This window comes from Cornus florida, unplaced genomic scaffold, assembly GCF_030987335.1.
Source record: "Cornus florida cultivar Cherokee Brave unplaced genomic scaffold, ASM3098733v1 CherokeeBrave_3.0.0_Hap2_Chr02, whole genome shotgun sequence".
Lineage (NCBI taxonomy): Eukaryota > Viridiplantae > Streptophyta > Magnoliopsida > Cornales > Cornaceae > Cornus > Cornus florida.
In genome coordinates this window covers 113,133,956-113,146,520 of record NW_026775572.1, presented here as the reverse complement: position 1 = coordinate 113,146,520, position 12,565 = coordinate 113,133,956, and the positions used below count along the sequence as shown (strand labels likewise).

General features: G+C 36.5%; 2 protein-coding genes across 5 annotated transcripts in view; one reads left to right on the top strand and one right to left on the bottom strand.

Annotated features, from left to right (window-relative positions):
- LOC132295576 (helicase-like transcription factor CHR28) overlaps positions 1–3,272 on the top strand; it is a 68,212-nt gene extending 64,940 nt beyond the window's left edge. For all 4 annotated transcript variants that reach the window (XM_059793875.1, XM_059793874.1, XM_059793873.1 and 1 more), the window contains exon 15: positions 2,412–3,272. In XM_059793875.1, coding sequence (XP_059649858.1) covers positions 2,412–2,516 — 105 coding nt within the window. In that variant the 3' untranslated portion in view covers positions 2,517–3,272. The remainder of the gene's footprint in view (positions 1–2,411) is intronic.
- A 1,657-nt stretch (positions 3,273–4,929) lies between these two features.
- Positions 4,930–6,821, bottom strand: LOC132296625 (WAT1-related protein At3g30340-like). The gene is made up of 6 exons (XM_059794810.1): positions 6,640–6,821; positions 6,260–6,322; positions 6,026–6,142; positions 5,446–5,899; positions 5,187–5,338; positions 4,930–5,077 (listed from the first exon to the last, which is right to left on the bottom strand). The coding sequence occupies exons 1-6, from the start codon at positions 6,819–6,821 to the stop codon at positions 4,930–4,932; spliced, it is 1,116 nt and encodes a 371-aa protein (XP_059650793.1).
- Between the last annotated feature and the right edge of the window lie 5,744 nt (positions 6,822–12,565).

Below are 12,565 nucleotides of genomic sequence, written 5' to 3'. Positions count from 1 at the left end.
TATGCCTTCTCTGACTCGGCTGGCTCTTTCTCAGAACCAGTAATATAGCCAACCTTTCCTTTACCACCAATGAACATCTTGGCAGACTGTGCCCAAATCAAATAGTTGGAACCATCCAACTTCACTTTGGTGATTTGAAGTTCTGGATTTTTTGATGAGTTGGTGGGAAAAATGACCACCACCACCCACAGATGAGCCAAGAGAATTAACAGTCGAGGGCTCTGAATTTGCCTTAATCTGTTTCACGACAATAAAAAACTCCAAAAACACCACAGGTTCTGTTAATAAATCAAAGGGTTTCCTCCGACCATAAATAATAACAATGTATGCTCAAACCATTCCCGAAAAATCCAAATACATACCTTTTTTAAGGAGCGCTGTCTGCTTACATATAATTAGACAGCCTCCTCCTTAATATTCGGAACCTATTTGTAGACTAAATTTTTTTTTTTTTTAGCCAAGCCCTTCTAGGTATTGGAGACCAACTATCCCAATTTACCCAACCCTAGAAGAGTAAAAATTTAATTGTAAAACTTTAAAATACCTGTTTTCGATTAAAAAACAACACCACAAAAAAACATATGTAGGCAACGGCACACGATGTCACAAACAGCCTAAGGTGGCTATTGCACAAGTAGCAAGGCTGCTGAAAGGTGTGGAAAGGTGTTGGCTCTGATACCAAGTAGAAATATAAAAAAAAGAAAAATGAGAGAATTGTATAAAGACTTGAATGAGATGAATCACTCATTCACAACTATAGTAGTTATAGATAAAAAGGGCACATACTCATATTACAAGAAAGGAAACTAAATCAAATCACAACATATTCTAAAACATATTCTATGGCATATTCTATAGCATAATCAAAACTCTGCTAATATGGTAAACCATTCCATAAATCATGGCTATCATATATGCTAACATATGCATAGTCAAATCTCTGCTATTATGATAATAAGTCATTCCATAAATCGTGGATATCATATATATACTAACACATACGCTATTGTATCTTTTACTACTTACCAACCTAATTTTATTTGGTCTTCCCCATCTGGCGCTCCTGTTAATGTGGATGTTACTCTCCTTTGCTGGTTCAGCTGTTGGTTTTTGGTACATATTGTCAAACTATCTTTGTCGATTCTTTCATTTTATCTTCATTGGAAGCCATAATCCCAAGAATTATTCATTTTATAATTTTATTCTTTCTCGTCTATAGAGGCCATTGCCTAGTGCAATGGTAAAATGCTCGGGTTCTCAAGCATGAGAATGAGGGTTCAAATCTTGAAAGCATGTCCTTTGTAATAAAAAAATTAAAAATAAAAATGCTAAAGGTTCAAGTCTGTCCAGTCTGCCCCTCCAGCTCCCTCAATTAATGGGGACCACAGTGTGTAATGACGCTTTATGACCTATCATTTCTTGTCTATCCGCACATCCATCTTAACATAAATATTCCAATTGCACTTGTTTTATTAACATATTAGTTCTTATTCATCCAGCAGTGTCTCATATTGCATGATGGTGTACTAGTTGCTTTATAGAATTTACCTTTTAGAAGCACTCCTCTACTTAACTCGTCTTTGTTTTTGAGTAACATCATCTTTAATCACTCCCTTGTTAATTATCAAGTTTAGGTGGGGGGAAAAAATTGTTCTCTTTAATCTTCAATGTATCCTATCTGTATTTCTAGTTTTGTAAAGTTATAATACATATATTCACTTTTTTCCTATTTATCTCCACTCTAAATCTTCCTAACTCTTCTCTTTGGTTTAATACTATCGGTAAATAGCAAAAACCATAAAACGTCATGTGAATGTGCCTAGTGACTGTGACTAAGGCGAAAAGGCATGGTCATCCAATTTTTAAAAATATTTTATGCTGTATCTTTAATGTTTCAAATGTACTTTCTTTTTGTTTTTTTTTTGTTTCTGTTTGTCTTTTAATTCAGGCTCTCTATTAAATCTAATACCATTGGCCGTACTCTTATATTTCTTCAATTGGTTATCTCGTGAATAGTCTGCATTGAACCTCTACAAACATGACGAATAAGAATGAAGGTAGATGATATCCCCTTGTCAGGCCTCTAAAGCTCTAAAACCAACTGAATTTGCCTGAGTTGGGAGTGTGGATTCAGAACATAGCAAGATAAATAATTGAAGTCCCTGCCAAAATTTTATTGAGTCTTCTCTAACAATATGCTTACTTCCCAAAAAAAAGAAAGGAAAAAAAGAAGGGCTGAACTGCTTTGTCTGTTTGTTAACAAATGTAAAAGGATGAAGGCTCCTCTGTAAAGCATGGTTCGACAGACATTTGGCTGACACATGCTCAGAGGCTTCCTCATATGTTGCATGCATACATGAAATCTCATCCTTTGATTCTCACTCTGTTCGTCTTTCTGATCATGTTTGCAGGAAGAAAAGAGGAAAATGGTTGCGTCTGCTTTTGGTGAAGATCAAAGTGGGGGCTCTGCAACTCGTTTAACAGTGGAGGACCTCAAGTATCTGTTTATGGTCTGAAATTCCTTTGATTATCTGCACTTGGTTTCTACTATGCCTTGTTTTTTTTGCTCAGCCGGTTTCTCTAGAAAGGAAATGATGTGCAACAGTTAAAAGTGAACCCGAGACCAGAGGATATTTTTTGGTAGTAGAAACTATTGGTGTTGGTGCATTTGTTTGCATGAGTCGAATAGCCCAAACAGCATTTTTGTTCTTGATCGAGTGCAGATAGCGAGCCAACCTCTGCATGTAAATATTTTATTTAAGTTGTCTAGTTTAACTTCCCTGTTTTTGCTCTCGCCAAACATATTTATGACCATCGTAGCATATGGGTCGGAAGTGGGGTTATCTGATGGAGCTTGTCCATCGGGAGCAACTGTGATCATGTGTGTGAACACAAATTTATAGACCTACACACATTTTTTGGCTGGCATCCTCTCAATGCAATGCTACACTGGGGGTCTTGGATGGAGTGATTCTGTTGGATCACCTTGGTTTTTGTTTTTTAAAGACTAAATTGTTGTTGGGATGTATATTCGATCAAATTTATGTTAACAACCTTTTAGAGCTCGGAAGATTTCTGACGGCGATGTGATTAACTTGTGCTCACCGAAGTTGATCCAACCGATTACTCCGTATTTGCCAAGTTCAATTGGTTCCCACGAGTTTCTTTTGTTCTGCAATATTATGTATAAAATGTTTCGAGGGGAAAGACATCTGAATTTCATGGGTCACAATTGATTGATATGATGGCAGTTGAACAAGTATTGTTATTGATATTTTCAATGTGGACGAGTTACTTTCCAATGGCTGCGCTGTGAGACTAAAATACTTTTTTATCCACATTCTGTTAATGGATAAGTACACCCACCTCTGCTAGGGTTAACAAACAAGTAAAGTACATTGCAGTCAAGTTATTGAAACTTCTTCTCCCAACTACATGGGCAATAGGGCATTCAATTGTCCAACAGTCGGAAGCATGTCCTAAGCCTGTCTCAAATTGAATTTTCAAAATACCCTATTAATGACAAATAAATTAAATTAACAAAATAATATTTTTTTATAATTTTTTCAAAATAAATGGTAATGGTGGCGGTGACGATGGTAGTGGAGGTGGAAAGCAGTTGTGGGGTTGGATGGTGGCGATAGTGGCGGTGAAAGGCGGCAATGGTGTTGATGGAAGGCGGTAGTGGTATGGGTGGTGGTGGCCGAAAGCGGTGGTGGTGGCAGTGAAAGGCGGTGGAGGCGGCGACAGTGTGGTAGTGATGAAAGGCGGCGACAGTGGTTGCGGTGGTGGTGGAAGGTGGTAGTGGTGGCGACAGCAGTGGTGGCAGTGGTGATAATGGTAATGATGATAGTGGAAGGTAATGGAGGTTTCGATGGTAGTGGTGGAATGTGGTGGTTGGTGGTGGCGGTGGTGAAAGGCGGTGACAGTTGTGGTGAAAGGTGGTTGAAAACAGTGGTGGCGGAGGCACTGGTTTTTGGGCTTGAAACATGAGGGTTTTTGGGATACTTTTTTTAAAAAAAAAAATTTTACTTGGGAATGGAATGATTATTTCATATGTTTAGTTGTGAAATGAATTTTCTATCTAATGGAATAATTGAAATGGACAATTTATTTCATACCAAATGAAGGAATAATTGAAATGGACATTAATACGCAATATAAATGTAACCATTAGCTTTCATTCCTCTCACTCATGTTTGTTTGCCTACCCGACCCCAGTGTAATGGGCAGTGTTTAAGATTGTTATAAAAAAATTTAAAAAAAAAAAAAAAAATCAAAATTGAACGATTATTTGAATATTTAGAAATCGAAGATTTAATTTTTAGGGTTGAATATTAAATTGGTTGTATTTGGTGTTCGGAAGCAAGAAGGGAAACAAACCGGGTATCACTAATGCTTAACGGCAACTTGATTCAATGATTTGTTGGCCTTGGTTTGGGCTTTTTGGCTACAATGATTTGTTGGGCCCAAACGCTCTTTTTCTTTTTCTCTATTGGGCTGGATCATTGGACCAATCCAACTATGTACATATTTATTAACCTGCTTTTTATAAAAATAAAAAATAAAAAAATAAAAGAAAGGATTGACCAGTCAAACGGGTCATTCCTAAAAGAATTATATCAGAAACACAATTTTGATGGAAATGAATTTTGCACACCAGGTTAATTACAAAACATGGTTAAATTCCAAATAGTGAGTAAATTTATTTGAAACCAGGTACTAATATTTAAAATTAAAAAAAAAAAAAAAAAAAATTGTTAATGCGTGTAACAATATATTTAGATTATATATAGGGTATATATAGGGAGATGGTTATAATTAGGCGTGAGATTTTATGATGAGACAGTAGTGGTAGGAGAAAAGTAATTAGTTAACCATTAACAAGTGAGAATTTTGGCAATTATATAATTAATGTTCAACTGATTATTAAGCAGTAGTACAGTTATCTCCATTCTGATCTTGTACACGATGTTGAGGCTGACCATTAATCTTCAATGTAGAATGCTTTGCTTCATCACTCTTACCCCAGAGAAGAATATACAAACCGGTGATCACTAGGATAGATCCGATAACACTGTTTCATAATTGCCAAAGGAAAGGAGATATATATATATCAACAATGTTATTAGCTAGGATTATATATATATATATATATAATTTTAATGATCGAATTAAGTGAATACCTTCCCATATGGATTTGCTCATGTAGGATGGAGATGCCAAAAATGGCAACAAATATTTGTATGAAAGGGCTAAATGCAGCTGTGAAGACGGGTCCTCTTTGTTTGACACACCATGACATAACCACATAGCACAAGCCTGATCCCACCATCCCCTGTATGTAAGCATGTATGTATTCATTCATTCATAGTAAAAACCAATATATATATATATATATAAAATTAAAGAAGGCGGGAACAGCTAGAATAGTAGGTAGCTTACAGCAAAGATGACACTTGAAATCTCTAAGCTTCCCTTGAGGATCCATGTGGAAGTGTTCCTGTGGATGATCAAAGTCAAGAAAAGCGACTGAAGGGTACTGAAGGAGGACATGATGGCAGTGGTGGAATAGTGGCATGGGTAACTCTTTCCGATCCTTGCTTGGATAAGGAACCATGAAGACCACATGAGGCTGCCTGCAGTTAAAACTATGGACCCAATGCTCCATCTTTCACTCTCATTAAAATGACTACTATTACTATGTGTTGCATGCTTTCTATTCTCATCAACACCACCACCACCACCACTACTACTAACTCCTCCTCCTCCTCCTCCTCGTGCTTTCATTAATGGCATTCCTCTATAAAGCGTGAGTAATAACGCGCCTCCAATGCAAACCACTGTACCTAAAACCTTAGCAATACCATTCCTGCTTTTCATCTTCACTTTCTCTAGCCTGCATTTAGGTATATGTATGCATTTCCAGACTATATATTAACAAGCGAATTGATGGAAGTGGATATATATATATATATATATATATATATATATATATATATATGTATGTATGTATGTAGCTTACCCAAAAGGCAATGCCATAATAAATGTGTTTACAGGAACTATATTTATGAAAGCACATGTGAACGTTGCTGATGTGTATTCAAGCCCAACTAGGAAGGCGTATTGAGTTAATGTCGCCCTAATTAAACACATAAAAAATAAAAACACTCTTAATTACATATATCACAACCAACAGTAATAGCTCTATATATATATACACATCTAGTAATAATAAATTTATAAATATATCACTAACCCAACCAGCGCACTGAAGAAAAGATAACATAATATTCGAGCTGTAAGCTTAGGCCTGCTTTTCCTGCAACAAATTAATTAAATTCACTACACATATATACTTCTCAATTTGAAGCTAGAACCTACTGTTTGTGTGTGTGTGGTATATATATATATATATTCTGTAAAATACTAAAATCATGGAGCCAACAGAAAGTTATGTATTAGCTAAGATTAATCCTGAGGTACATATATTTATATATTAAATATAAAAAAGGGTATACATATGTAGTATTAACAACTGAGGTCGGCCATTTTAATATGGGGTAAAAATTAATAAAATGTTGTGTAGGTAGTTAATTTTCATAAAATGATGGAAAAGGAACATGATCGAGTACGGACCTTTCCATAAAGTATGCAACAGGGATCAAGAAAATAGCAGAAATAGACTGTCTGTATGTGACGATTACCAACTGGTTTATTCCTTGATTAAGGACCTTCTTAAGAAGTATGTTGACAACCGCCAAACCAAAATCAACACCCACCATTGCCAAAACTGGCTTCCACTGCTCATAACAACTCATATTAATTAATTTTAAGCAATCTGATCGATCGATGGATTTCACCACCGATCAAGCCGCGCCCCTCTTCTAGCTTAGTTTGTTTCTGTTTTCTTTGGTTTTAAAATGTATTGCAGTTACACACACACACACACATATATATATATATATTTTATAAATGGAAGGTCCTCCATCCCAAAAGCACTGGGAATATATAGATCGAGATGCTTAAAATCTCAAAATCAAATCATAATGCAATCAACTTTGCAATTCTATAACATATATTAATTGTATTCTCTCTTTCTACTCCCTAGCTTTACTGGTTCGTAGTTGGAGATTCTAGAATCAATTGCTAATTAGCTCATATTTACTTGTCATCGTCGCTCTCATGACGTACATACCTCGGGATTAATTCACTTGCAAGTTTTGTGTTTTCATTTTAGTTTTAAATTCTAGTTAATTAACCATATATGCAATGAACTTCGACGTCATATATATATATATATACAATTCATGAGTCTTTTTGCTGTTCATCGATACATATATATATATAAACATTTTTACAGAAAGTAGTTGCAGATAAGACTAATTAAGCATCTCATCCCCTTTTTGTTTTGTGCATGGCATCTAATAATTCTTTGAAAAGAAGAAGACCGGTTCCTTCCTTTGTTTTTATTATTATATATAATTAAAAGTAGGAACAAGATGTCTAATCGCAACATGTACGTATATGGTTGGGCAATGGATGCTCATGCACTCCACTGCACTGCAATGTCACGTACCTTATATATATATATTCTCTGCTATATATGTATATTCTCTGCTATATATATATATATGTGTGTGTATATATGTTGGAAAATTAACCATATATATGAACCAACTCAAGTGTGGAATAGATAAATCAATTTATGTGTGGAATACATGAACTATTTCATTGGGAGATGAAACACTTGTGTTAAAGTTAATATTTTATTTATTGTCTTGTCTTTTGTGTTTTTCTGAAACACTTGTGTTATTTATTGTCTTGTCTTTTGTGTTTTTCTAAAGTCATGTAATGGTACCTATAAATACATGTTTTTGAATTCTTTTGTAAGTAAGAAGTGAGAAAGAAAATTTATCAGAATTTGAGAGTTTTATATAAAAGTTGTGTATGTTCTTTCTTCGTATTGAGTGCGTTTATATAAAAGTTGTGTATGTTCTTTCTTCGTATTGAGTACATCCTACAAATTGGTATCAGAGCCTCTTTTATATATATATATATATATATATATATTGATTAATTAAGAAGGCGGGTGGCATAATTATAAAGATGGCGGTTAATTTGTGTGGCTTCCCGATCGATATATCAGCAGTTTCATACATATATATTTCGGGAATGATCTTCCTTCCGTGCCACTACTATATTCTGGAAAATCTAAAGAATTAATTCACACAAGACAAAGTTGGAAGTGTAGAGTAGGGTTGGTCGGGCATACAAATTAAGCTTTCTTTCTCATATTCGGACTCACCAAGCATATAATTATTCTTTTTATTATATATTGTTATTAGTTAGTGGTTATAGTTATTTCAATGAGCAAAAGAAATTTTTTTCTTTATTCTTAACCATGCATGATGAAATGTTCAATTGTGCGCTTACGTCTCCCGTGATGTTTAAAGTGATAATGCTGCCTCATTATGCATGGAAGAAATTAATGACATCAGAATAAGCATGCAATATTCTTGGATTTCCCAACTTAGAGGACTGGAATAAAGCTTCCAATTAATATTGTAGACATACATACATATATGAAATTTATTTCGAGACTAATCCAACTCTATTAGGATTACAGGCTAGGTAGGAGCTTTGGGGATGTTTAAAATAGCTTCTAATAGGTTTAACAACCCTCACTCTAGTGAGACACAATATCGTCCATTTTTATTTTTTGCAGGTCAGAGACTTTTCAGGGAGTCACACATTCTGGTACTACTCTAAATTAAGCACGCGTAACTCTAGAATTCTAGTAGATTCTAGAATTCTAGTAGATTCACGGCCATCACGACTTTAAAACGCGTTGTGTCATAAAAGGGTGTTGAATGTATGTAACGACCCACTCCACCACATGGTATGATATTGTCCGCTTTGGGCCTGAGCCCTCACGGTTTTGCTCTTGGGCTTCACCCCAAAAGGCCTCATACCAATTGGAGATGATGCACTTACATATAAGCACTTCACCTTTCCTCTACCCAGGCGATGTGGGACTTGTGCACCCGTAACTCGCCAGTGTGGTAGCCTGACAGTGTCTCTTGCACCCGCCCACGACACACCCGTCCACAAGGTCATCACAATCCACCCCCCTTGGAGGCCCGACGTCCTCGTCGGCACACTTCCGGCTGGGTCAGGCTCTGATACCATTTGTAACGACCCACTCCACCACATGGTATGATATTGTCCGCTTTGGGCCTGAGCCCTCACGGTTTTGCTCTTGGGCTTCACCCCAAAAGGCCTCATACCAATTGGAGATGATGCACTTACATATAAGCACTTCACCTTTCCTCTACCCAGGCGATGTGGGACTTGTGCACCCGTAACTCGCCAGTGTGGTAGCCTGACAGTGTCTCTTGCACCCGCCCACGACACACCCGTCCACAAGGTCATCACAATGTACATATAGCACTTGCCCCTTTCACACCCAGGCGATATGGGATTGTGCACTTGTAACTCGCCCAATGTAATAGCCTACTGATACTACCTACGCGCACATGCTCACACACACCCGCTTACAAAGTCATCACACTCCACGACCCAAGCTCGTTTATCAAAAGGTTCTGTAGTCTATTGATATCTTTTTTTTTTCTCTCTCAAAAGGGATAGTGAGGGTTTGAGTCGCCATAGAAATAAATATGTGTGTTAATTTATTGCCAATTGAAAAAAAAAAAAAGAAGAAGAAGATTACAAGTCACTTGTTAGCATTTCTAATGGTTCTTCTTGGCATATTATAAGCCTTCACCCCTTGTTAGAATCTGTCGACCCCTTTCATGTATGGACAAAAAAGATATATAAAATTAAAAAACAGTGGACTCCATTTCACTGTATCCAAACTATCACTATATATCCTTATTAATTCACTTATTTTCCCCAATAGAGATGTATGATTTGATCATTTCCTTGTAGTTGTTTGCACGCTTGTTATAACTTATACTCTTAAAAGGAAAAGAGGCATTTGCTTCCACATCCGAGCAAAAGTTATACTGTACTATATAGTGTTGACACTAAAATCAGCTAGCTAGAGCCGATCTTAAATTGAGGTAAAACGGGCGTGCCAGAACCAACTATATGGTTCAATTGTGGATAGTCAACTTATAATCTCTTTGAGAAATTGACTTTCAGACGATTATAGGAGAAAGAGAACAAAAATACTCCTTAATGAGTTCTAATTGCCTTAGTTAAAAGGACTTTTCAATGAATAACTTATAGTAACTATCAAGAGAATAGAAAGTGGAGGAAAATAGATATAGAAAGAATATAGAGAGAAAAAGATTTAGAGAGAAAGAGAGAGAATGAGAATTAAGAAGATAGGGATAGAGAGAAATAGCAAGGATGTTATTTTGGGAAAAAGCTTGAGAAAGCAAACAAATAAATTAAAGATTCTGAGAGTGCTGCACCTTTAGTACAACATCCTTTAGTACAGCATGCCTCCTTGTTTATTTCTAGAGAAGTACGTAAACTAACTTCCTAAATACAAGTATTCTAGCTATATTATAACTCTATAATATAATTGAATAATTATTCAAATAAAATCTAAACCTATCAATAACCCAACTAACTATAAATTCAAATTAAATTAACCGATTGATAACTTTAGAAATTAATTGCACCTAACTAAAACACAAATACTAAAATTACAATCCATATTTATCATCTAAATTCAAAATGCAGGCAATTTGTATTACATGTGGAATTGACCAATGCTTCCTTCAGTTAAAAGCCCAACCCTGCAATCGGCCCATACACTAAATCGAATTTCTTCTTAGCATCTAAACCCTTACCATGTCATTACACTTCCAGCCCACTTACAGCATTCTTCAGCCCAATTGCAATCTAAGCCCAACTACCAAAATAAGTGTCAACAATGCCCCCCAAATTGTGGCAGCCGTTTGTAAGTAGGTTTCCAAAATTTGAACTAAACCCATTTCTTTTCGTCGATATAGGAACCAGAGAGTCACCAATTACTCCATCTTCCAAGGCTATCGAATTACGTACCCTATCTAATCACTCATTAATTCTCGCAGTAACCCTTTAGTTTCCTTTCACATACGGCTCTTCTAACAAAATTACCTTTATCCTTTAAACACTTCATTGCAAACATCACTCTGTATCACATATCTCTCTCTGTAATTTTCATTTCCTTCATCAAATCAAACACTCCTTTTCCTTATTCATCATGTCTTTAAAAACACAAAAACAACATGCCGGTCTTGCTTTGGAAACCCCCATACCAGAATCTACTTCTCATACGTAAATGACCAAAAAAGCAATCAAAACCTTAACATCTTCTGAAGTCGATACTTCGATTCTTATTGATTTGCCCAACAACTCTAACGGCTTTGGCCCAGAGTTTATCAATTGATCGTCTCCATCATTGGCCTTCTTTTACCCCCAAGGAAAAGAACATCTTCCTTTTTCCAAACCGATTTACCAGATTGCAGAAGGCGAATGACCATCTTTATCAATCAGGAACTGGCACCCTCCCATACTTCAATGGAGTGAGTGGGTAGACCGTGTCTTTATAACAAAAGGTGAGCTGTGGAAATGCATGGGCATATTTGACATTATCCAGTTGAGTAAGATCCCTTTGACTTTAGATAGATCTCTATTTTTCGCATCTTTGCACTTCTGGTCTCCCACGACCAACTCACTACACTTGCACTGTGGGATGATATCTCCCACCCTTCGTGATGTATGTTTTCTAACTGGTCTCAAACCTTGAGGAGATGACATTAATTACCTTATTCAAGACCCTGAGACGACATTTAATTTCCCTGAACAAGAAGGATCTAAACCATTCGTTCAATCTCATGGCCCGTTTTTGAAAGAAATGCTTGGTAATTTCGGGTCTAAGGTAGATGAACACGAACATATAGGATTTTTACTGTTGTGGTTGTGCAGACACCTGTTATGTGCCCCTGTCATTTAGATTACCAAGGACCTTACCTAACTAGCCATTGCCCTATCCCAAGGTAAAGCCATGGCTTTGGCACCATTTCTCTTCGTGTCATTATACCAAGGAATATCAAACCTCATTGTATCAAACTTTTCAAGGTCTGGAGGACTGTTTTGGCTTTATCAATTCTGGCTGCATGCTTACTTCCCTGAATTGTCACCCACTATTCAACTTATAGCAAGTGATCCCCTGATATCCTTTAGTTATGCCAGAGCCAAGCCCAAAGACCAATCCTTCCTGGATTGTTTTCGTTTCTTCTATCATCAATGTGCCTTCCGAATCCGTGCTCAATTTCTTCCTTTTGCAAACTGTCGATTAGCCCCTTCCTGACTATTTCCTCCTATAGCCAAGTCTTCTACTGAGCAAGTAGAAGTGTATAAAAATTCATGGGGTCACTTTTTAATTGCAAGAGACATTTCTTGCAACACTGTTGTTCCTCATATTGCCAAAAGCAGAACTGGGGTAGAGTTTTACTACCCATCACAATTGGCAGACAATTTGGGTTAACCCAACTGATTCCCGTGCCCCCTCATTTTTCGTACAACAAGAACTACCACAGGAGAG

Coding starts and splice junctions, on each gene's coding strand:
- LOC132296625 (XM_059794810.1), bottom strand. CDS start 6,821: ATGAGTTGTTATGAGCAGTGGAAGCCAGTTTTGGCAATGGTGGGTGTT. Junction 6,323..6,639: donor GTTGCATACTTTATGGAAAG/GTCCGTACTCGA, acceptor AATTTGTTGCAG/GAAAAGCAGGCCTAAGCTTA. Junction 6,143..6,259: donor TTCTTCAGTGCGCTGGTTGG/GTTAGTGATATA, acceptor GTGTTTAATTAG/GGCGACATTAACTCAATACG.